The sequence below is a fragment of the Palaemon carinicauda genome, chromosome 44, assembly GCF_036898095.1.
Source record: "Palaemon carinicauda isolate YSFRI2023 chromosome 44, ASM3689809v2, whole genome shotgun sequence".
NCBI classification, from domain to species: Eukaryota; Metazoa; Arthropoda; class Malacostraca; order Decapoda; family Palaemonidae; genus Palaemon; species Palaemon carinicauda.
Window position 1 is genome coordinate 964,623 of NC_090768.1, and position 26,958 is coordinate 991,580.

The window sequence follows — 26,958 nt, forward strand, 5'->3', positions numbered from 1 at the left end:
GGTCAATTAAATCATGATTATCGGGTAAGTATATTCAAAAATTTATTTTACTAATGAAAATAACATTTTTCAATATTAATCTTACCCGATAATCATGTAGCTGATTCACACCCAGGGTGGTGGGTGGAGACCAGCATACATGTTAACAAAGAAGCTAAGTATCCCGTATTTTATTTTATTAGTTATTCAAAAATAACATAAAATAAATAAGTACCTGGTAAGGAAGACGACTTGAACCATTACTCTGCCTTTATTAAGTACGTCTTCCTTACTGAGCGTAGCGGTCCTCTTAGGATGCTGAACGACTCTTAGGTGCTGAAGTATAAAGGGCTGCAACCCATACTAAAGGACCTCATCACAACCTTTAACCTCGGCGCTTCTCAAGAAAGAATTGACCACCCGCCAAATCAACAAGGATGTGGAAGGCTTCTTAGCCGACCGTACAACCCATAAAAAGTATTCAAGAGAAAGGTTAAAAAGGTTATGGGATTATGGGAATGTAGTGGCTGAGCCCCCGCCTACTACTGCATTCGTTGCTACGAATGGTCCCAGGGTGTAGCAGTTCTCGTAAAGAGACTGGACATCTTTGAGATAGAATGATGCGAACACTGACTTGCTTCTCCAATAGGTTGCATCCATAACACTCTGCAGAGCACGGTTCTGTTTGAAGGCCACTGAAGTAGCCACAGCTCTCACTTCATGTGTCCTTACCTTCAGCAAAGCAAGGTCTTCTTCCTTCAGATGAGAATGTGCTTCCCTAATTAGGAGCCTGAAATAGTAAGAAACTGAGTTCTTAGACCTTGGAAGAGAAGGCTTCTTGATAGCACACCATAAGGCTTCTGATTGTCCTCGTAAAGGTTATGACCTTTTTAGATAGTACCTAAGAGCTCTAACTGGGCAAAGTACTCTCTCCAGTTCGTTCCCCACCAAGTTGGACAGGCTTGGGATCTCGAACGACTTAGGCCAAGGACGTGAAGGAAGCTCGTTTTAGCAAAAAACCGAGCTGCAAGGAACATGTAGCCGTTTCAGATGTGAAAACTATGTTCCTGCTGAAGGCGTGGATCTCACTTACTCTTTTAGCTGTTGTCAAGCACACGAGGAAAAGAGTTTTTAATGTGAGGTCCTTAAAAGAGGCTGATTGGAGAGGTTCAAATCTTGATGACATAAGGAACCTTAGGACCACGTCTAGATTCCAGCCTGGAGTGGACAACCGACGTTCCTTTGAGGTCTCAAAAGACCTAAGGAGGTCCTGTAGATCTTTGTTGGTGGAAAGATCCAAGCCTCTGTGGCGGAAAACCGCTGCCAACATACTTCTGTAACCCTTGATCGTAGGAGCTGAAAGGGATCTTACGTTCCTTAGATGTAACAGGAAGTCAGCAATCTGGGTTACAGTGGTACTGGTTGAGGAAACTGCATTGGCCTTGTACCAGCTTCGGAAGACTTCCCCTTTAGACTGATAGACTCTGAGAGTGGATGTCCTCCTTGCTCTGGCAATCGCTCTGGCTGCCTCCTTCGAAAAGCCCCTAGCTCTTGAGAGTCTTTCGAAAGTCTGAAGGCAGTCATACGAAGAGCGTGGAGGTTTGGGTGTACCTTCTTTACGTGAGGTAGACGTAGAAGGTCCACTCCTAGAGGAAGAGTCCTGGGAATGTCGACCAGCCATTGCAGTACCTCTATGAACCATTCTCTCGCAGGCCAGAGCGGAGCCAACCAACGTCAGCCGTGTCCCTTTGCGAGAGGCGAACTTCTGAAGTACCCTGTTGACAATCTTGAACGGCGGGAATGCATACAGGTCGAGATGGGACCAATCCAGCAGAAAAGCATCCACGTGAACTGCTGCTGGGTCTGGAATCGGAGAACAATACAACGGGAGCCTCTAGGTTATCGAGGTAGCGAACAGATCTATGGTTGGATGACCCCACAGGGCCCAAAGTCTGCTGCAAACATTCTTGTGAAGGGTCCACTCTGTGGGGATGACCTGACCCTTCCGGCTGAGGCGATCTGCCATGACATTCATATCGCCCTGAATGAACCTCGTTACCAGCGTGAGCTTTCGATCTTTTGACCAGATGAGGAGGTCCCTTGCGATCTAGAACAACTTCCACGAATGAGTCCCTCCCTGCTTGGAGATGTAAGCCAAGGCTGTGGTGTTGTCAGAGTCCACCTCCACCACCTTGTTAAGCTGGAGGGACTTGAAGTTTATCAAGGCCAGATGAACCGCCAACAGCTCCTTGCAATTGATGTGAAGTGTCCTTTGCTCCTGATTCCATGTTCCCGAGCATTTCTATCCGTCCAAAGTCGCACCCCAGCCCGTGTCTGATGCGTCAGAGAAGAGACGGCGGTCGGGTTTCTGAACAGCCAAAGGTAGACTTCCTTGAGAAGAAAGCTGTTCTTTCACCACGTGAGAGTAGACCTCCTCTCTTCGGAAACAGGAACTGAGACCGTCTCTAGCGTCATGTCCTTTATCCAGTGAGCAGCTAGATGATACTGAAGGGGGCGGAGGTGGCGTCTCCCTAACTCGATGAACAGGGCCAGCGATGAAAGTGTCCCTGTTAGACTCATCCACTACCTGACTGAGCATCGGTTCCTTCTCAGCATGCTCTGGATGCATTCTAGGGCTTGGTAGATCCTTGGGGCCGACGGAAAAGCCCGAAAAGCTCGACTCTGAAGATCCATACCCAGGTAGACAATGGTCTGGGATGGGACGAGCTGGGACTCCTCAAAATTGACCAGGAGGCCCAGTTCCTTGGTCAGATCCATAGTCCATCTGAGAATCTCCAGACAGCGACGACTTGTGGGAGCTCTTAAAAGCCAGTCGTCTGACGGAGCCGGACACAAGATCATGGTACTGCTGCACAGTCTGTGAACTGTCAACCATGGGGAAGCGAGGAAGTACAGCGACAACCCGAAACTGTCTAGACTGTCTGGGTCGTACAGACAACTCCTTATCGGGTTGCTGAGGTTGCCGCACTGCGTCACAACAAGTCACTTCTGCTGGTTGTTGAACGTCTTCCCAGTGACACACTGACTCCGTAAACAAAAAATCCTCTAACAAGGACTAAGCTTGGACTGCATGTCTTGCAACAAAGCTCAAGGTCTATGGGAGCAGGTGTGGTAACAGACGGGGTTAGCGACTGAAGTGGAACCATTACCCTCCCTGGAAGCATGTTATGCTTAAATAAAAGTCCATAGGAGGCTAAGCAGCTAAATGCTCCTCTCCAAATGACAGAGTCCTCAAGGGAATATCAGAAGGAGGGAGAGTAGCACTTTCTCATCTACAGGAACCATATCCGAGAAAAGCTAAGTTCTCTCAGTGAGGGTTTCACTGGTGCAAAAGCAGCAGACCAGAAGGCAACGTTATGAAACTGCTTGACAGTCTTGTGAGTTGGCAACAACCAAAGATGTGTGACTGAGGAGCATGCGGTAAGGTATGCAGAGCATGCTGTATGCAGAGCATGCTGTATGCAGAGCATGCTGTATGTAGAGCATGCTGTAAGGTAAGCAGAGCATGTTGCATGGCGTGCGGCTTATGCTGCATGGGATGAGGCTCATGCTGCATGGGATGAGGCTCATGCTGCATGGTATGAGGCTCATGCTGCATGGGATGAGGCTCATGCTGCAAGGGATGAGGCTCATGCCGCATGCGTTGAGGAGGATGCCGCATAGTATGAGGCTCCTGCCTCATGGGTTGAGGCGGTTGCCGCATAGCATGAGGCTCCTGCCTCATGGTTTGAGGAGGATGCCGCATAGCATGAGGCTCCTGCCTCATGGGTTGAGGAGGATGCCGCATAGCATGAGGCTCCTGCCTCATGGGTTGAGGAGGATGCCGCATAGCATGAGGCTCCTGCCTCATGGGTAGAGGAGGTTGCCGCATAGCATGAGGCTCCTGCCTCATGGGTTGAGGAGGATGCCGCATAGCATGAGGCTCCTCATAGCATGAGGTCCCTGCCTCATGGGTTGAGGAGGATGCCGCAAAGCATGAGGCTCCTCATAGCATGAGGCTCCTGCCTCATGGGTTGAGGAGGATGCCGCATAGCATGAGGCTCCTGCCTCATGGTTTGAGGAGGATGCCGCATAGCATGAGGCTCCTGCCTCATGGGTAGAGGAGGTTGCCGCATAGCATGAGGCTCCTGCCTCATGGGTTGAGGAGGATGCCGCATAGCATGAGGCTCCTCATAGCATGAGGCTCCTGCCTCATGGGTAGAGGAGGTTGCCGCATAGCATGAGGCTGCTGCCTCATGGGTGGAGGAGGTTGCCGCAACGCATGAGGCTCCTGCCTCATGGGTGGAGAAGGTTGCCGCAACGCATGAGGCTCCTGTCTCAAGGGTTGAGGAGGTTGCCGCATAGCAAGAGGCTCCTGCCTCAAGGAGCCTCAACATCATACGTCTGGCAGGGTGGACTGCGCAGAGGTGGAGGAGCGCTCGCAGGAGGAGGTGTGCTAACCTTCTCTGCCTGAAACTCCTGCATCAAAACCGCAAGCTGAGACTGCATTGTCTGCAGCATAGACCACTAGGGTCTATGAAAGACAACAACAAACGGAGCTACTGTCCGTTGAGACTGAGGGTCTAAAACAGCTGGTGCGGCAACAGACGGAGTTACTGCCTGTTGCGGTACCACCTTGCCTCTCTGGGAGGTGTGCAGTTGTCGTACTGCAGCAAGTCCGAACTGACCCAGTGCTAATGGCTACGCCTAGGAGTTGGACTTGCGCGGAAGGGACCGACTTGCACTTAAAAGCTGCAAGATTTGGTCCATGGTTTCTGCGAGAAACCTCTTCCGCAGACGAGGAATAAATGGGCTCTCTCGTCTTTGTGTGGGTGGGGTGATCACGTCGGCTACGTGAGTTGGTTACACCCGAAACCACGGAGGGAAACGTCTGTTCGTCGATCAAGGCCTGATGAACCCATAAGTCCTTCGACGTTACTTCTCCCCTGGGCTTGGGAGCTTGTAAGAGGTCCCAGACTAGGCGAACAACTGGCACGAACAGACGAACCCTCGAACGCAACACTGTAACACTTTGCGCTTATCACTTTATCACTTTTGATTTTCTGTTTGCACTTATTTCACTGAACTCGAAACTTTAAGTGGTTTGTACCTGAAACACGCAATTCTATCCTTCATTAAAAGTTAGTAATTGCGAAAACAGTATTACAATGTAACAGAAAAACATAATGAAAGATAAATAATTCAGTGGCTGGAAAAGAGACTAAACACTAGATCAAATAAACTACGTTTAAAATCTCTCACCGCATAAAGCCTGGGAACAAGAATAAAACTCTAGAAACGTTTACCTTCTTCCCCTAAAGAGACTAGGGAGAAGAGCAAAAACGATAACAACGTTACCCGCATGAACGAAACGTTTACCCTCCTCTCTCTCCCTCCGTCTCTATCTCTCTCTCTCTCTCTTTTGACTTAGAACCTGAGAGATGAGCCCAATTATATCGTTAAAACATATTATTGTTAAAGGAAAAAAACTGAAAGATTTCCCAAATAAAAAGTTCCTTTATTAGAATTAAAACCATTTAAGCTAAGAAAGAATGAACAAAACGCTAGAATCGGTTTACTCTTACTGCAACGTGAAACCGTGAATACTCTCTCTCTATCGTAACGATAGAGCGCAAGTTGAACGTTCTGAACGTCAACAACTGCAGAGACAAAACAAAACGTTAGTTCAACTTTGAAAACAGTACGAGACTATCAAAGAAATTCTTTCAAAAACATTAAAATAGCATAAAATGTTAACAGGTAAAAACGAAATGACGGGCTCAATGTTAATTAACTTCGGTTCCAAGAAAAGACCGCCTACTATTAGGAAAGGTCGCATATAAACAAAACATAAAAATTAATTTTAATAAGTTTATAATAAAAGGAAGTTAATCGAAGAGGCCTATAAAAGGTGGAGAGATATAAAATAAATCTATAACTTTGTTAAGCAAAATTAAGAAAGAGAGTCTATACTCTCTTCGACACCAACACTTCCGTCTAAGGGAAGGGTCGGCCATTTAAAAGTGAAAGAGAGTTCATACTCTCTTCGTCACCAAAATTAAATCAAATTAATTCCAAAAAACTTGCTAAGCTAATGATAAAGCTTCCTGAATAGCGAAGGCTAAACTCTAGAGCAAATACATCACCAAATCGTGAACAATAACTCCAGAATCAACAGCGTATCCATGTAGGTCTAGCCGGAGGCACGACAGAGGAAAAATTGAGGTGGTGTTGACAAGAAGTACTGGAGTACCTGACCACAGATGGCGCTGTTGTGTACACCCCCACCTGTATAGCGATCGCTGGCGTATCCCGACCGTAGATTTCTGTCGGCAACAGAGTTGACAGCTACATGATTATCGGGTAAGATTAATATTGAAAAACATTACATACTGTATCTTTACAATTCAAAACCCTCCATACATTGCTTCCGTGCATTAAACATAAAATCCCCAAGGCTTTCATGACCATGACAACATAATTTAGCAAACATGGTTCATTTCTAATTCTTACAAATACTGTATTTCTAATTTCCTAAAACAACAACACAGCAGCTAACTTTCCAATAAAGTAAAATAAGATCACTTACCTTTAATAATGACTTTGCCATTACCCTGAGGTAGTAAAGCAGATACTGCTCTTGGGTCTGGAGCAGCATCAATAAGAGCCTGGATACTTTCCCTCACCACACGGTTGAGGCTTCCTGGTCCAAACTGCAGAGGCAGTTCTGCCACTCTACCAGCATCTAAATATGGTCCACAGGTGCAACCATGGTTGACATGAACAACAACTATGTAGAACAAACAAAATACATGTTAGCATGGGTAAAGTGCAATGATTAAAACAAATTGTGAAACAGTGAAACTCACAGTTCATCCCATCTTAGATTTCAGTTATAAATGTACTGTCAGAGAAGGCTTTGCAAATACTTGCACAGATGTGAATCAATCTCACCTGACGCATTCAATTTGTGAACACTTGATGTGTCTGGCTCAGTTACAATACACTTCTGCTGAGTGGGCATAGGCACTTTGGAAATGCCACTTGAACCTGTCACTGGCTTCTCTGACGATGATACTGAAGTTGATGGGTCTGAAGATCTAGGTGTTGAAGAACAAGGTGTTGTCTGAAGGGTAGATGATATGGTAGCAGTAGATGTAGTGTTGGTAACAATGGCTGGTGTGTTATATTGACTACTACTGGATGCTACTGCAGAAACAGATCCCATAGTTCCAATAGTGGCTTTATGTGACACAGACGATGTTGATGATATTGGTAATGACATGGCAGGAGATACCGATGATGCTGAAACAGGCTTAGAAGATACTGAGGCTACTTTTGTTGATGATGGTACTGTCACCTTTTGTGAAGATGCAATTGATGAGGATGATGCCACGGATGTCACAGACTTGGGAGGGAATGAAGATGGTTTAGTTGAAGATGGTGATGATGATGTTGGTGTTGATGATGGTAGTGATTTCAATGGTAATGAAGACGATACAGAAGGTTTATTGAAGACCGTGGGAGATTTATTAGTAGATGCTGATATTGGTTTACTTACGGTTGAAGGGGATGGTTTCTCTGACAACGAGGGTGATGGCACAGATGATGGGGAGGGTGTGGATACTGTAGATGATGATGATGACATGGATACAGTTGTTTTATTGAAAGATGACTTTACTGGCAGAGACATTTGTTTAGTTGTCCCAGATGAGGATGCTATCATTGTTGCTGTTGTTGTTGTTTTTGTTGTTATAGTTGTAGCTGCTGTTAATGAAGATAATGAAGATGATGATGACAATGGAGATAATGACGGTGATGGTGACGATGATAAAGATGATGAAGACTTATCAGGTATATCTTGTGGAGGAGGAAGGGGAACAGGAGCAGCAACAGGAGCAGGAGGAGGTGGAGGTGGTGTAGGACTGACCGGGGGTGATGATGGTACTACAGTTGGCGGCGAAGACGACCGTGGTCTTGCTCTACTGCCTGACTTGATAGGTGAAGGAGAAGTGGAAGCAGTACTTTTAGCTGGAACCACTTCAGGTGATTTTGCACTGGCCATTTGTGGTGGCACATTCAAGACCCTTGCTTTATAACGACTACTTGGAGGTCCCCCTGAAATAACGATTTGCCAGTATGTAGAAACTGGAGAGATAGTTTCAATTTAGTGATTTATATTTTGATAAAATAAGCATGCCCTTAAGCCTAAATCCAGTAGTAAATCTAAAATATTTCAAAGAACATACTGCTCTTGACATGAAATTCTTTGAAGAACTATAATTCATTTTAAAAGATTCCTGGTTTTTGTGAAATACAAATCTGTATTTTACATAAACCTCAATTTTTCAAATATTGCCAAAATATAGTGCATATTTCATCTGCTGAATCAATATTTCATGAAAGACAGATGCTGTATGTGAACTGCAGTACTGAATTTAAACCAGTTTGTATCACTATGGTAAAATTTTTGCTGGCCTCTCATATGCAGAAGTGAAAGCATGAAAGACGATGTTTCAGGCATAATTTCAAAGGGGCTCTGTGGTGGGGAAAAAATCAATATTGTGTAGTGATAAGCAGGCAATCACAAATATAAGAGTAGTTCAATTGCTATGTTAAGGGTACTTGGGGTAAATGAGAAATACAAAACCTTCTGAGGATATATTTCAAATGAATAGACGGTATTCAAGGACAAAGCCCAGTTCCTATAGCCTTGTATGCCACCTGGCATGACGAGATTGTTGGTAATTAACCAAATTTTAGGATTGTATGTTTCCAATATGAAAACCCTTTTGCAAAGCTATTGTGTATGCCAGTGACTGAATATAATTAAAGAGGTTTCAAACCAAAATCTGGACATATGCTTAGTCCTTCTTGCATTCACAGTTCTTCAATTGCTTTACTTATGATGATGTCTGATTTCCTGGCTGTGATGTGGTGTAACCCATCAAAATGTGCAATTTTAATCTTGCTCCTTTTCTTCTTCCATTCATACAGCTTATTTCCCAGTCTACAATCCCTAAAGGAAAGTAAGGTTTAAAGAATGCCTTGCACACATCACTGAGATAGATAAGTATTGCTTTCAACTTTTTTTCTTTTCCCACTTCTCACACCCAGCTGACCAAGTTTCTTAACTTTAACTTGCTTCAATTTTCAACTTTCATCTATGTACAAAGCCGGTGAATCCTCGAATCTAGGAATTAGACTCAAAAGTCTTACTACAATAATTCCTAACAATAATCCTCTACAGTATACTACAAATGTCTACTACAAAAGTGCATGAAACCAACAAATGAATGTATAATAAAATCAACAGACAGACAAATGAAGAAAAATACTTACACATTTGTCCAGGGGGTTGTAAAGGATGACCAGACATAGCACACCAGCCAACAGGGAATATATCTCGTGAATCATACCGACACCAGTAATCAAAAGCTCCTCTCCAACCATCAAACGTTACGTGAATCATGTCCCCATTTACGGCTCCTGAAAACGAACACCATCATCAGTACCAGTAAAACTTTTAAGACTAATCCCTATTTCTCGCAAAGAAAATTACAAATTTACATTACTGTTTACAACAATAAACAAAGGAAGTCATAATGATATTCTGCAAGAACCTAAACACAAAGTTCCTGATGCAATATTACACATCTACAGAGAAGTTTATAACAGCAGTAGAGATGGTGGAAGTCATACTAACTTAAGATGATTATACTATTACATAACATGAGGCCTGCCTATTAAAACCAAGTGCTGCAATCTGAGATGATGACAAGTTAGAAATAGAACATGAAGACAATAAAAAGTATAGAAATATTGAAACTTAAAAATCTAATATTTCCAATAATTAATTTTCTATACGAATTCATCAGCCAAAATGAAACTCCATGTATAGTAATAATGGGCACCAGACACTTCTACTTAGCAAGCAGTGTGTTTTAGTGATTGCTGGAAAGGCCCAAGTTCTTATAAGGAGTGCTAGACAATAAAATATACCTATACCATATATTACACTATTTAAATGTGGAATTTTAATTTTACCTTTTTTCTGAAAATACTTACCAACCTGAATTACCCTTAAAATACATGGTGTCCCGATGAGCATAAACCTCTGGAGGTTTGTATTGCCTGTACCATGTAACCCAACATGAAAAAAACCCTGTTTAGGATATCATTCGCAAATAACAATGTCAGGGCTCTTGTATTGAATAATCTATAAATTTGATCTGACTACTCATCCTTGCAGATATACGCCGCAATTGATTTCCCCATTTGATATTGCAAAGTCACTACTTTTATTGAACTCCTCACAAACAAGATGGATCAATCCACAACTCCAATATCGAAGGCATTTTCAACCTATCGCTGATGTCTACAGTTTCCTGGCTAGAAGTTATACTTTTTCCAAAATAGGGTTTATAATCCACAATTAATTTCATTACCAATCTTAAAAGCACACCTAGAGATTAAAGGTACAAAAATATACATATTTTCAACTAACAAGGTCTTGCTAAATCTGCTCAGCTTGGCTGCTACGTAGTGAATCTGGTATACTCGGGGTTTATCATATTGAAGCTTTTATTTGCTGTTGAGAGCAAAGTAAGGCACTATTGTGGTAGTCCTACACCTCACAGAAGTCTAGCATTATTGATTGCAAAAGAAGAATACCATATTTGTTATATGGTGGTTTGTAATTACTTCTTATTTTTTGGTTTTACTGGTTAATTGTGTGGGGATCACTTTTTGGACCACTATGAATTAATGAATGTCAGTCAAATTTTCTTCCTCCAATACTTAAGTAAGCTGATGCTGACTTCTAAAACTGCAAAACACTTACTGAGATTGAAACCAGTCTTACAACTCTCAAACACTAAGAAAGACTAGCACCACTGCCACATTAAAAGGGTAATCCTTTTTCATGCTGGAAAAGAAACTGAAGCACTTTACCATGGATACCAATCCACCTACATAGTGGCCTTTTATCAAAATAATGCAATAAAAATATAATCAAATAAGAAAACAAAGGATACTAAAACTAGTAAAATAAACAATGACTGAAATAAGAGTAATTTTGATACTGTATAATCATCTAAACTAAGCAACAATTGATACACACTGTAACTATATTGGTAAATACAAGGCTAAGTATAAAAAAGAGAAAAAAAAAAAAAAAAAAAAAAAAAAAAAAAACCAGTAATATCAAATTACAAGAAACTAACTTTGTAAGGCATAAACCTTACAGACTAACCCCCAACATTTAGAAAATCATTCAAAACAAGAAAACTTACTAAATACACATCATATATCATTATGCCTGCTACTTATTGAGCAAATATAAAGTACAGTAAATAAGATCAAACTATAATGAAGATTTGATCATTAATCAACAGACCAATAGCAAAAAGATAATCAAAGTGGATATGGGCACATAGATAATTAACAAGAGAAACAAAGTTGCACATATGATTGGAACACCAGAGAAAATATTATCATTTCTCCACCTAGGGGTACTTAGGAATCAGACCTGATGCACCGACGGTTGGCAAGACGTTTTTTATTATGGAGTAGAATGAACTTGCTATTATAAATGAATCGATATGCAAATGCATTGTATTTCATAAATAACTGCTAATTCTCAAAAGTTAAGGAATAACTTATGATGAAAAGTACTATAAGAAAAAAGGATAATGACGGAAAACTCATTTACAGGCTTAAAATGAACCGACTTGTTAGGTGATGTATTACTAGTTTACAAATTATAACTACTTAAGAGTGTCTGACATTATTTGTTTAAAGGTATGATCAAGAATAAATTATCAAGATTATATAGAATGATTTAGGACCAACATTTTTATCATATCCATCTTACCAACAGTAGCTGCACATATCAGCTGAGGGTTTTTCTTGTCCACTGCTTCTAATTTCATTCCAACTTCAAAGAAATTCTTGGGAGGGGCTGGCGGCTCTGTACGAAATATGTGTGCTGGAGCAACCTCTGCATTATGTAACGTTTTCAAAAGGAACATTGGCCACGAAGAAGCATTCATGCGAAAACCTGAAAGAAAATCTCTTTGATTGCTATTTTCTACCTAAATTCCATGAGTTACACCTAAGGATATTTGCCGCATGGTGTAACTCCCAGAAATTTTAACTTTTAATTTATTAGTACAAAATATTATAAAAGACTAAGTTTTACAAATACCTGATCTTAGATAAGAGTTAACTTATTTTCGTGGTCTACTTTCTCTTATGCACTTTGTCAATAATCATAAAAGTAGACAAAATTTTCCTTCTTGAAATCAAGCATTCATCATCATCATCATCATCTCCTACTAAATTTTGCCAGTCATCTCTATCTTGAGCTTTCAACTCAATATTTTCCACTCATCATCTCCCAACTCACTCTTCACAGTTCTCAGCCATGTAGGCCTGGGTCTTCCAACTCTTCTAGCAACTTAAGGAGCCGAGTTAAACATTTGGTGAACTAATCTCTCCTGGGGAGTGCAAAGAGCATGCCCAAACCATCTCTATCTACCCCTTACCATGATCTCATCCACATTTGGCACTCAAATATTCTCTCATAGTTTCATTTCTAATCCTGTTTTGTCTTGCCATTTAACTCCCAATATTTTTCTGAGGGTTTTGTTCTCAAATATGCTAAATCTATTGGAGATAGTTTCATTGCCATACCACAACTAATGTCTTTACAGTAACACAGATCTCACTTAACTCATATATAGTCTCATTTTTATATGTAATTTCAGGTGATTTGATTTCCAAATTTTACTTAACCTAGCCACTGACTGTTTTTTTTTAATCTTTCACTAAATTACAATTCTAATCAGTAAATTAACAATTAATAAATATCAAGAAGTTTAACATCACAGTTTAAAGTATCAAATTGCAATGACATAAAATCCTCTTCTCGCCATCTACAATTCAGATGGCATGAAATTGAATTCAACCTTGTATAAAATAAATTTTGAATAATCTAAAAATATATTCCTTTAAGGCATCCTTTGTGTAGTGTGCAGTATGTCTACAATAAGTACAAATCTGTTAGGACAGAGTAATTACAACTAGAAGGAAGTAACACCACTTCCAAATTACTTCATTCCTGTATCAAATTTTTCTGTTTAATCTTGTCCCAAAATATCCTCAAGCACTTTTGTACACACATGCCATGAGTAAACAAGTATAAACTCTTGTTTACGGGTGCACTCTCATACACACTTTCATAATCTTCAGAAGTTTAAAATTTTCTAATCCATTTATTTAGAAATGGCATCTAATAGTAATTTATCCAGCTATCCAAATGTATAAACAAATAGATTTAGTCTTAATATTTGGAAATAAATTTTATATTATGTCATGAAATTTGATAAATGTGCTGGCTTTAATATGTTCCTTTCAGCTTTTATATTCTTTACAAAGTTTGTTTCAATTAAAAAAAAAAATACAACTGATGAAAATCTTATCATGAACAACTTCATGATATTTTTTCAATGTGATTGATTAATTGATTTAAAGTTTTCAGACTCGGTAAAAAGCAGCAGCATGTGACCAATACTGAAAGAGCTACTATGGGACCAGGCAAAGAATACTAAATAAGCACAATTTAATTCTTAAAGGTAGATTAAATCAATGTTTTATTCATGTACAAAGGAAATATTTGCACACACCTGTATCCAAGAAGATATACAGTACGTAGGATTAGTCACATAATGAAAAAATAAAAGTTACCTAATGGAGGTTGTAGCATTCCTCCTCGTCCTTCACAGTTGCCAACAGGATGAATTTCATTATTTGTATCAACTAAACGCCAAAAGTCATTTTTGTTATCTGAACCATCAAGGCGGAGCCGTAATCTTGGACCTAGAGTACCAACGATTGTAGCTATACATGTAGAGGTAAGGTTCCTAGGGTCTAAGGCTTCAAGTTTCATACCAATTCTGAATTCATTCTTTGGTGGAACCTTATGCTGAAAAAAAAAAGGTAATTATTTTCAAATTTATCTTTTATCTATTAAAACCTTAATCTACAATTCCCAATACTGTACTGCAGTTGAGAATTCGAACAGACACTCCTATAGAACCTGTTCACCTGACTGGGCTGCATCTAGGACCATCAGTGCCCTAGTGATAGTCGAGTCATTCTATATGTTTTCAAGATTCATTAAAAGAAATGAAGGCCAACAAAGAAATAAATTCCGGTAAAATGTAGGGTACGTATCAAAGAACTGAATTTTGAAAAATTTTGATTTATTTAACTACATCATCATCAATTCATAAGAAATACTAATTAAGTGGAAAGTCTTTCTGTCATAAATAAATATAAACCAAAGTCTCTGACCTGAAAAGAAGAAGACCTTTGTCATAACAACCACCCTCCCTTCCAATTGTAGCCTTGTGGTGAAGTCAGTGATTTGATATATCAACAACATACCACCAATTAAAATAAAGTAATGCATCATTATCCAAGAGTGCTGCATTCCTGAAGGAAAAGAACGTAGGGACACTTGATCTTTGCGAGATTAAATATTCAGATAAAGATCTCCAAAATCCAACATGAAAAAATTAAGAATTAACATCCTTATTTTGATAAATGCTAGAGTAATGGAATTAATCCAAATTTCATTATCATGTATATATACCAAAGATATATTTAAATTTGCCATAAAAACAAACTCTCATCCACCTTCAGAAGGGCCTTGGTCTCTCCAAAATATGATAGCCTGTTTACCATCAGATTATACACCCACACCCCAATTGGTTGACTTGCAATATGTCAATGACATTCTCATTCGGGCCCACACCCAGAGTCAATGAAAAGCATTTTAAAACACTCTATCTTCAATATACCCTTTTTCCTCTCTTCACTGGGCTATTTTCCCTGTTGGAGCCCCTGGGCTTATAGCATCCTGCTTTTCCAACTAGGGTTGTAGCTTAGCATTTAATAATAATAACAATAATAATAATAATGTGGCTTACCAATTAATAAAATGAAACAGGGGCTTACCAAATAATAAAATAAAGACAGGGTTTACCAATTAATAAAATAAAAACAGGGCTTACCATTTAATAAAATAAAAACAGGGCTTAACAATTAATAAAATGAAACAGGGCTTACCAAATAATAAAATAAAGACAAGGCTTACCAATTAATAAAATAAAAAATGTATTTTCATTTTAAAATAAATTTTTAAATATACTTACCTGGTAGTTACATATATATAGCTTTATCCCGTCAATTCGTCGTGCGCACGGCAGAAATTCAAAATTCGCGGCAATCGCCGATAGGTGGCCAGGTGATCATACCTGTGCTCCCTCTATCCAGGTACCTGGAACCATTCCCATTTGTCCTCAGATATTCCATCCCCCTGTTTTCAGAGGGGAGGAGGGAGGGACCTTTTATGTAACTACCAGGTAAGTATATTTAAAAATTTATTTTAAAATGAAAATACCATTTTTAAATATCTAACTTCCGTGGTAGTTGCATATATATAGCTAATTGACACCATTGGTGGTGGGTAAAAAACAGCAACACTGTCGGGAATTCGTATAATTATTAATCTCTACAAATCAGCTGTACCAATAATCTGGTTCCTACATGATAAGGAAGCTGGCTTCATAGTTTTCCTGCCCCATTTGCCTGCATTCCTTGAGAGACTCAGCGATCCACCCAGGGGGCTGTAGAAAGTCTCTGTGGGGCTGTCACACGGTCCTCAACCTTAACATGACTAGACCACCACCCTTGCTATCCTGGCATAGCCATGGACAATGAGCTGACCACCTGACCCACAAACACACTAAAAACACACTTCATAAAACCTAACTTAGACTTGCACCCCAGGCCGTGGAAGGTTGCAACAACCTTCACAGACAACCTGTGAGATCAAGTTCAAGAAAAAGGATGGGGATAAACAAGGTTATAGGTTAGAGGCAGTAGTACCTTCTCCAGGTACGGCGCCGGAGGCAACGTACGGACCCAGTGGAAAACAATCCTCATATTGGGTCTGTACCTCTTTAGGTAACAATCTGCGAAGATTGATTTGCTTTACCAGAATCTCGCTTCCAAAATCGATTTCATAGACTTGTTGTGTCTATAAGCCATCGAAGTTGCCACAGCTCTTACATTGTGTGCTTTGACTTTGAGGATTGGGAAGCTTTTCCCATCACAGTTCTGGTGACCTTCCCTTATTAAATCCTTGATAAGGAACACCAGTGCATTCTTTGACAAGGTTAACGAAGGTTTCTTCACTGAGCACCAGAGGTTGTCTGCCTGTTCTCTCATGTTTTTGGTCCTCTGCAGATAAATTTTTTAGGGCCCTCACTGGACAAAGGCCTCTCTCCTTTTCCTGTCCTACTAAATGAGTTTACCCTGGTATGGTAAAGAATCTGGGCCATGGCTGAGAAAGATTCTCGTTCTTGGCAAGAAAAACTAGTTGCAGCGAGCAGACGGCATTCTCTCCATTGAAGCCTACATTTTGCTAAAGGCTTGCAATTCTCCTATCCTCTTGGCTGTTGCCAACGCAACCAGGAATAGGGTCTTCTTAGTGAGATCCTTCCACGAAGCCTTGTCGAGAGGTTCAAACCTGCTCGAGGTTAAAAACATCAGGACTACTGTACATCCAAATTCCAAGAGGGGGTAGGGTTGTCCTTCCTCTTAACTGTCTCAAAGGACCTTATGAGGTCCGACAGATCCTTGTCTACCGACACGTCAATATCTCTGTGACGGAAGCCGGAAGCTAGTATGCTGCGGTATCCCTTGATGGTTGATACTGCTAGTTTCTCTTGGGTTCTTAAGTGTAACAGAAAATCTGCCAGTTGAGTAGAGAGGTACTGGAAGAGGAAATGTTGTTAACTCTGCACCATTGCCTGAACACGTCCCACTTTGACTGGTACACCTTGATTATGGACGTCCTCCTCGCTCTCGCGATTGCTCTTGCAGCTTCCCTCGAAAAGCCCTTTGCTCTTGCCAGTTTTTTTGATAGTCGAAAGGCAGTTAGATTGAGAGCGAGGAGATTTTGATGGTATCTCTCAATATGTGGCTGTCTGAGTACAGTGAGCCCTCGCTACTTCGCGGTTCGACCATCGCGGATTCACCACTTCGCGGATTTTTTTCATACCCCATATATATAAACATATCGCGGATTTTCCGGAAATTTAGAAAATACCGCGATATATGAAGACCCCAAATACGATATTTCGTTACCTGTAATTCCATTAATACTGTAATTAGTAATATCTGCTCTTACTGATGGTTCATTGCATTACATATGACATATAATTAAGCACAGAAAGAAATAAAACACGAAAAGAGAATGTGATCATACGATAATTCAGTACGTATACAGTACGTAGTAAAATTAAATTGAACATGAAAGGCAAATCAGATGCAGTCATACCGTATTAGAATGGTGTAAGGCTGCTGATGGCTACTACTGTACTACAAATGTAATGGATGTGCATCTTTTCCATGAATCTTTTGTATGTATACGTACGTAGTACTGCATCCAATAATATTCTTTGTTGCAAAAATCACATCTCGAATAAGCGTACATATCCTACAACAAAACAAGCGTAAAATAGCGTACGTAAAGCTGTACTGTATACGTAGGGTACCTTGTATTTGAATTGGTAACTACTACGTAGCATATAAGACGGATTGTGATTGGTTCAAGCGCTGATAGATGACGAATCAGAACCCAAGTTTTGTAATCTAGCCTGTGATTGGTGTTTTGACCGCTTCTCCAACCTCCAGCATCTTTTCGCGGCCACTTCGTTTGCCACTCTCTCGCCGTGTAGATGCTGCTACGTTATTGTGAACTTTAATCTGTGCTGTGCGTGACTGTTTTAAGTTGAACTTTTTGTTGAACTTTCTGTTTGACCCCTACTGTACAATGGCTCCCAAGCGTTCTGCTTCTGCTAAGGCTGGTAGTGAGCCTAAACGCCACCGAAAGATGATGACGCTTCTCGATATGTTAAAAGAAGGCAGAAGTTACACGGCCGCAGCGGGCCATTTTGGAGTCAACGAATCCACCGTTCGCTACATCAAGAAGGACGAGGCGAACATTAGAAAGACGGCTACCATCACCTTTATCAGATCAGCGAAGCAAGTCGTTACCACGCGTAATAAAACGATCGTACGCATGGAAGGTGCTTTAGCAGTGTGGATTGCCGACTGCCGGAAGAAGAACATAGCCTTGGATACGAACACCATCCGAACCAAGGCTTTGAGCTTGTATGAGAACTTTGCGGCAAAGGAACCTCAAGACGACGATGGCGACCATGCTGAAGAAGATGATGTAGATGAACCTCAACCAGGGACATCCACTGATTCCCAGCCTCAGAAACAACGTTTTTCCGCCAGCAAAGGATGGTTCGCGAAGTTTCAGAAACGCTTCGGCCTGAAAAGCGTTTCCCTGCATGGCGAGGCTGCTTCCGCTGACACTGCCGCTGCTGAAACTTACGCGAACGAGACGTTCAAGAACATTATCGCTGAAGGTGGATACAAGCCGGAACAAGTCTTTAATATGGATGAGACCGGCTTGTTTTGGAAGAGAATGCCGTCGCGAACTTTCCTGTTTAAAGAAGCCAAAGCCTCTGGCTTTAAAGCGTTCAAAGATCGCGTAACCCTCGTGATGTGTGGCAATGCTGCAGGATTTTTGCTAAAGCCAGGGCTTATTTACAAGTCGAAAAATCCTCGCACTTTGAAAAATAAAAATAAGAATCTCCTTCCCGTGTACTGGATGCATAATCAAAAAGCATGGATTACGAAGATGCTGACCTCCAACTGGTTCTACCAGTGTTTTATCCCGCAAGTCAGTAAATATCTCTTAGAGAAGGGCTTGTCATTCAAGATCCTTCTCCTTATGGATAACGCTGGTGGACACGCAACTGACCTGTCGCATGAGGGCATTCAGGTTGAGTTCCTGCCACCCAACACCACGTCATTAATTCAACCGATGGACCAGGGGGTTATCAGGGCGTTCAAGGCCCTCTACACGAAGAATACCTTGGCGGACCTCGTTGCGTGTGTGGATGCTGCCCAAGAAGATGAAGATGAAAATTTCAATTTGAAGGCGTAATGGCAGAAGTACACAATAGCCACGTGCCTGCAGAACATTCAGAAGGCACTGCAAGAAATGAAACCTGCAACCGTTAATGCGAGCTGGAAGAAGTTGTGGCCCCAGATTGTTTACGACGACGAGGGATTTACACCGTCTGAAATTCAACACTCTGCAAAACGCAAATCTGTGCAGTTGGCTGCGATAATTGGAGGTGACGGGTTTGGCGACATGACGACTGAAGACGTCGACGAGTTGTTGGACTGCCATTCCCAGACGCTAACTGACACAGACCTAGAAGACCTGACGAAATCGGCCAGTGCAGAAGACAGTGAAACGCAGGAAGAGACCCAAGAAAATGTCGAAGAAACGGGCTTAACATTAGAACGGCTTGCCAAGCTCTGCAACCATGCGAAGGAGTTGAAAGAAATGTCGCAAGAGTGGGACGAGGATATGGTTCGGTCTATGCAATTCTGCAACAAGATCGATGACGACATGACTCCCTACAGGATGCTCTTCGAGCGAAAAAAGGAGCAACGGCAGCAACTTCCGATCACAATGTTCTTCCAGCCTCGCAAAAAAAAGAGCCCAAAAAAAAGTGTCCCAGGAAGAAGTTGAAGAGGTGTCCCAGGAAAAGACACCTCCGTCTGAAGAGACGTACAATACTATCATTGGCTGCACAGTAGAAGACATCATCATCATTTCTACTGTGCAGCAAATTCATCGCCATTATCATTCAAGTTTTTCTTCAATTTCTTTCGTGGTGAGTACAGTAACAATCTTTATTTTTTACTTTAATATTCTAACATTTTAATATTTGTGCCTGTTTTAGTTTAGTATGCATTAAGTTAAAGGGAAGGTTTTAAAAGTCTGAATATACATGTTGTAACCTATCATATTTTTTTGTTTAAAATTTACATTTACATACGTAAAACAACACACACACACACACACACACACACACACTCACTCACTCACTCTCTCTCTCTCTCTCTCTCTCTCTCTCTCTCTCTCTCTCTCTCTCTCTCTCTCTCTCTCTCACTCTCTCTCTCTCTCTCTCTGAAATTGTTTTCCTGCTTTGCTACGTATGTACTGTATGATTTTATATAGATACGGTAAATAATATTTGTAATAACATATTTTCTAAAAGCTTTTACTGTAATATCATGATTTATCACTTTCATCATGCGCGTTAAATGCCTTCGTTTGTTTACTGAGCGTGGTTGTTTACTGAGCATACTTTATGACGGCGCCGTTTCAGGCGGCGTCCTAAAGAAAAACATTTCATTTGGAAGTCCTAAGAAAAATTAAGTAAAACATTGGTAATAACAAAATCAACATACTGTACTGAATAATCAATATAATCGATGCAAAAACTACCCTATACACAGGTGTGTAAATGAGTTTGTTTCTTCATTATGATCAGAGATAAAAGTAAACAAAACATTGGTTGCCATTTTTTATCGTGCTTTTCGGCGTGTTTAGGAAACGCATGATATAAAATTGCCTTTAATATTTGTGCCTGTTTTAGTTTAGGGTACTGTAGTACATGCATTAAGTGTTCTGTACATTAAAGGGTAGTTTGTTAACAGTACTACGTACAAGGGAAGGTTTTAAAAGTCTGAATATACATATACTTCGCGGATTTTCACCTATCGCGGTCGGGTCTGGAACCTATCTACCGCGATAAACGAGGGCTCACTGTAGATCATTCCAACAAGGTAACAATCTGGGGGTGTCTACTAGCCACTTCATCACTTCTGTGATCCAGGGTCTCATGGGCCAAAACGGAGCTATCAGGGTCATGCGGGCATTGTTTGACTCCCTGAACTTCTTCATGACTCGGTCTAGGATCCTGAATGAGGGGGAAAGGCGTACGTGTCTAGTCCTTCCCACTCCATGAGGAAGGCGTCCACTGCCACTGCTTCCTGGTCTGGGATTGGAGAGCAGTAAACAAGTAACCTATTTGTTCTCTGCGTCGCAAAGAGGTCTATTGACAGTTCTCCCCACAGATTCCAAAGTTTGCTGCACACCTCGTGATGTAGGGTCCATTCTGTCGTGAGAACCTGTCTTCCTCTGGTGAGATGATCCACTCTGACATTCTTCTCTCCCTCTATGAAGCGGGTTATCAGAGTTATATTGCTCGCTTTTGCCCACAGCAGGAGATCTTTGCTGCCTCGTAAAGGGAATCCGAACGAGTGCCTACCTGTTTCCTGATGTAGGCCAACGCTGTGGTGTTATCTGTGTTGACCTGTACTAACTTGTTTTGGACCTCCTCCTGGAAGTGTATTAGCACTAAATGAATGGCCACCAATTCCTTCACGTTTGTGCGCCATTTCTTCTGATGGTCTTCCCATAGACCCGAGATCTCGCCCTTCCCCAGTGTTGCACCCCACCCCACGTCTGATGCGTATGAATACAACTCTAGGTCGGGGTTCTTCTGTTGAAGTTCGAAGCCTTTTGTAGCTTGTTGGGGTCGTCCCACCAACTCAACTGACTCAACTGATTCCTGATTCCCAGAGGGATCGGAATCCACGTCTCTAGGTCTTGGTCTCTTGTCCAAAATCTGGACAGATGGAACTGAAGTGGACGTAGATGTAGTCACTTGTAGATCCTCCAGACACCTTCCTTGCAACCTAGCTCTGATTAGCCAGTCTTCCAGGTACATCGAAATTCGTACCCCTTCCAGATGTAACCAGAGAGCCACGTTCGATACCACTCGTGTGAAAACGCAAGGAGCCGTGCTTAGTCCAAAACAAAGTGCTCTGAACTGAACAGTTGTTGCGTGATGTACAAACCTCAGATATTTCCTGTAGTTCGGGTGAATTGGGACGTGAAAATACGCGTCCTGCAGGTCTATCGACATCATCCACTCACCTTGTCTGGTGCCTGCTAGGACTGACGCAGATGTCTCCATAGCAAACTTGACTTTGCTCACGTACTTGTTCAGTGGACTTACGTCCAGAACGGGTCTCCAATCCCCAGAGTTCTTGGGTAACAGAAGTATGTAGCTGTCAACTCTAACGGCTCTAGCGAAAGAGGAGGCTTCCTTAGGAAGGGGATTTGTATCCTTCCTTCAGTACTTCGACTGTCCAATCGTCCGCTCCCCTTTGGCTCCACTCTTGCCAGTATTGGGATAACCTGGCTCCCACTTGTGTCTGGAGGTTGTTAAGTTCACTTTTTAGGTTTCGGTTGCTGTTTGGGGTTTTACGAGGTTGCCCTCCAGCAGCCATTCTCTGGTTTCCTCTCGAAAGGGCTAACGCATAGGAGGAGCTTCCTTGTCCTTCCTGGCTAAAAAGTTGGCCAGAACTTTCCTCGCAGTCCTTGTAATCAGATCTTGCGTTGCCTGTTGCGCAAGAGCTGCCGATAAGTCCTTCACTAGCTTTGAAGGGAAGAGGTGTTTGGTCAAGGGAGCATACAAGAGCTCTGCTCTCTGAGCGAGAGTCACTCCTGACGACAGGAAAGAAACAGCATAGCTCTTTTCTTAATAATACGTGCTGTGAAAAGGGCTGTGAGTTCAACTGTCCCGTCCCTCACAGCTTTATCGAGACAGGCAATAAGGTGCATTTGCGTCTTGTTCTTCTCGTCCGTAACATCTGCGAGGGCTTCGAGAGTTCAGTCCATCAAGCTGAAGAGTTCAATTGTCCTTAGGCGCCTTTCAGCAAGTGGTCCTTTTCCGATGTGGACCACATAAATTTAGCCTTAGTCATGGCTGTTCTATGCGAGGCGTCAACGAGTCTGGAGAAATTCCCTTGGGAAGAGGCAGGAACTCCCAAGCCGAGAGCCTCCCCAGTCTCGTACCACACGCTAGATCTAGAAGCCAATCTCGTTGGGGGGAAGGAAAAGGTTATCCTTCCCTGTTCCCTTTTCTTCAAAATCCAGTCGTTCAACGTCGAAAAAGCCCTCTTCACCGATCTGGCTAAAACTGCCTTCTTGAAGGAGGAAGACTTCTGGGGTCTACCCTTCATAAGCTGTGAGGGCGGGCTCCGAGGAACAGGCTGCTGAAAATCATTCGGAAATAAGTCCGCCAGGCCTTCTCCATCATGAGGCTCAATACTACACAGTATTCTAGAAGTTTTATTCCAGCTGTTACCAAGTTGTGGAATGATCTTCCTAATCGGGTAGTTGAATCAGTAGAACTTCAAAAGTTCAAAGTTGGAGCAAATATTTTTATGTTGACCAGGCTGACATAAGTCTTTTTATTGTTTATATATGACATATCTGTCTTGATGTTGTTACTGTTTTTAAAATGATTTATTGTTAATTTATTCTCATCATTTATTTATTTCCTTATTTCCTTTCCTCACTGGGCTATTTTTCCCTATTGGAACCCTTGGGCTTAAAGCATCTTGCTTTTCCAACTAGGGTTGTAGCTTGGCTGGTAATAATAATAATAATAATAATAATAATAATAATAATAATAATAATAATAATCTTTTCAGATCCGCCTCATGAAGAGTTTCTTGCGTCTCCTCCTCTGAGATCTCTTCCAAAGGATTGACGATTTCTGATGTCGAACGAGTGAGGGAATCACGCGCATCATCCCGATTGCGTGCGTCATGCATGCGTCCAGCATGCTGCGAGGGAGCGTCACAATCCATGTCACCTCCCATCACGCGTCCAGCTTGCTGCGAGGGAGCGTCTATGAGTGCTGCAACTTGCAGCGTGTCCGCGTCTTGCTGGCTGTCAGCGTCTCGCTGTGCTAACTCTGGTCTTATCCTGACTTCTGGCGTCAAGGAGTCCAATATCATGACGCCTGGCGTCACGTTGTTCCAACGCTAGACGCTAGGAACTATGACGTTCGCAATCTCGACGCTCGGTTTCATGACGCGCTTGGCTTCCTGATGCTAGGCATCATGGCCTTTAGAATCTTGACGCTCAAGCGTCATGACGAGCAACTCTCTTCTTGTCTAGCAAAGATAACTCTTTTACCTCGCCTTTCCCATGGCGAGGGCGAGCGTCCTGGGAAGCGTCAACAGGTACGCTCGAGGGGACGACTGCTCGGGGGTTAACGCCTCTCGCCTCCCTTTGCCTGTTGACATTCCTTCTCCCAGGGGTTGGGGAGCATGGAAGAGGTCCAGGGCTAGGAAAACGACAGGTCCGAGCAGCCGCACCCTCCACTGCACTGATTTAAGCACTGAAACTAGCACTTTTAACTCTTTCACATCAGACCATAATTTAGACCTACCTGCTGCGAGAGATTCTACTCTTTCGCCAAGGGCTAGAATGAGAATTCAATAGGCTATACGATTAATATTAGTATTCTCAATATCGAAATATGAAATAACGATACTGTACACAGTATTTGTGGAACTGTAACAATCGTCATGAGTACTACGTAGCGTAAATTGACTGTACGCTAGTTTAATCTCTGATAATAGATCGATGATTATCTAAAGAAAGTATACTAATAGGGCAAATATTTACTAAAAATATATTTCCCTTACATTATAAAAATTATAATGCAGATTACGTCACAGGATTGTGATGTCATCACGATGGCGGACTGAATTCCTTCAAGGTAATCACATTCCGTTCTGCTAAGTTACGTTACAAAATAGTGACATCACAATGTTTAATGTAGAAAATGTCTACCTTCCATTATAACTTTAAGAGTTGTTCATAATAAGGTAGGGGGAAAAAAATCTTTGATCCCTCAAAGTACGAGCAAGGAACGAAAACAAATACATACATGCTCCCTGCTAATTACAGTGTGGGAAATAAGAGCAGCTCAAAAGCCGTTCTAGCCCAACACCCAAAGTTTAACAACAGAAGAACCATTACTGGGTTTGAAAACTTGTCTATCCTTGAAAATCAAGTTCACTTAACCTGTTGAATTTGGACCAGCAAAAAACTATTATATACAATATCTTCGATAGTTGAAAGGCAGCGAGAGATATTAATAATAATCAGACAGAAGGTACTTCACCAAATTGTAGAATAAAGTAATATATGCACAAAACGAATTCCCGAGGTGTTGATTCGATCAACGACAGAGAATTTCTGAAGAATGTTGGGAATGGTTCTGATAGCCTACGAGTCATGGCGCTCATGTATGACTACCTACTGTCATGGCGGCGATCGCAACAAATTTTGAATTTTCTGTCGTGACGCGTCGAAATGCGAGATTAAAGCTATATATAAGTAACTACCAGGGAAGTTACATATTTAAAAATATAAAACACTATAACATCCATAATAATATTAAAAGTGATCAGCCATATATAGAGTAAAATGAGACTTATGTCAACCCTTCAACAGGAAAGCATTTTCAAAAAGTTTTAACTTGAGAATTTCCACAGATTTAACTGCAAGATTAAGATCATTCCCATATCTGGTCATAGCCAGCATGATATTTCTAGAATATCACAAATTTTAAGTAATATGTATTTTTCCCAACAGTACTTACCTCGAACTACTTTCTTAGGAGTATCTGGGATCTCCTCCCATCCGACCAGAATTTTGTGTAGTTTACCCTATTCCCGTTTTCTATGCGGGGTAATCTCTGACGGAGTGATACGCGCTCAGAGACTACCCGAGGTCAGTGAGCATGCTTGCTCAGGTCTCGATCTCCAGTAAGTTTTGACAGATAGGTTTCTATTAAGTCCTGTAAGGCACTCGGGGTAGGATGGGCGGGCCATAACCCGAAAGTAGTTCAAAGTAAGTGCTGTTAGGAAAAATACAAATTACTTAAAATTTGTGATGTGTTCCAACATGGAGTACTTACCTCGAACTACTTTCTGAGGAGACTTATACCTTAGAAGGTGGGAGTATACCACAGGACCCAGAGACCGTGATGAGGAGAGAAAAGGGGGGAACCTAGATAGGAGGCTAGGTTCTGCTGACCCTCCAAGAGAAAACACAAGAAATTGGGAAAACTACCCAAAAAACTATCTTAGTGTCTAAGTAACTCACCTCTGTAAAAATCCTTGGAGACGTATCCATTAACTGACGATGTATCCCATGGAAGTTAAAGGATTTCAGGGTCATTTCAGGGAAGGTAATAAGGGAACTGGGGGGGGGGTGTAAGGAATTAACCTGTGTCTCTTGGACTTACTGCCTGTGGTTTCCCTGGGGCTACACCTTTAAATCTTTTGAAGCGCTGAAATGACGGGACCGAGCGAGAATCCGTCCAGGGACCTTCTCAAACACTCCTTCAAGTAGTGAGCTGTGAAGGTTAACTGACTAGCCCAAGTACCTGCCCTCAGGATTTGGCCGACTGCCATGTTCTTCTCAAAGACCAACGAAGTACTAAGCCCTCTGATGTCGTGGGGTCTAGGCTTACCTGGAATGGGAATCCCTACACTACTGTAGGCTCTCATGATCACTTGCCGTAGCCAGAAGGAGATCGTATTTTTGGAGACTGGTTTCTTTATTAATCCTGAAGAAACGAACAGACTCTTGATTTCGGGTCAAGTCTGGCTTTCCTCTCCAAGTACAGTAGGGTCCCGAATTAAGCGTGTTCGAATTACACGATTCCCCTTTTCCACGATCGCTATTTTTCAAAAATAAATTTTCTGTATCCACGAGGCTGTTCAAAGTTCGCGAGTCAAGCACTACAAAATGTATCAAATCTATAGTCTTTTTAAGTATATTGGTAGCCCTAAATACGGTGATTTATAATAAATGTTACAAAACAATATTAACATTACATTTCATTAACATAATTTCATAATGAATAGCCTATTTAAGGATAAAATTCCACATCAACAATGAAATCAACTGTTAACTGTGCGAGTCCAGCTGACAAAATGTAAACAGAAATGTGGTTACGTTCTCGGCAATCTTTATCTTTCTCCAACCTTACGATAATTGTAATGGTAGTGTTAATGATGGTATATTAAAGCATTATTTTTGTTTAGTACAGTATATTTAAAAGCCTTATTTTTCCCTCTGGGCGTTCA

At 41.6% G+C, this 26,958-nt stretch overlaps 1 protein-coding gene across 4 annotated transcripts in view; it reads right to left on the reverse strand.

Moving 5' to 3' along the window:
- The window catches only part of Scm (Polycomb protein Scm), a 181,766-nt gene that overhangs the window by 64,670 nt on the left and 90,138 nt on the right, over positions 1–26,958 (reverse strand). For 3 of the 4 annotated variants that reach the window (XM_068366558.1, XM_068366560.1, XM_068366559.1), the window contains exons 6-10: positions 13,729–13,966; positions 11,855–12,040; positions 9,322–9,468; positions 6,934–8,127; positions 6,569–6,769 (exon numbers count right to left, since the gene is read on the reverse strand). In XM_068366558.1, the coding sequence (XP_068222659.1) occupies positions 6,569–6,769; positions 6,934–8,127; positions 9,322–9,468; positions 11,855–12,040; positions 13,729–13,966 (1,966 nt within the window). The remainder of the gene's footprint in view (positions 1–6,568; positions 6,770–6,933; positions 8,128–9,321; positions 9,469–11,854; positions 12,041–13,728; positions 13,967–26,958) is intronic. The other variant, XM_068366561.1, reaches the window with a different exon arrangement.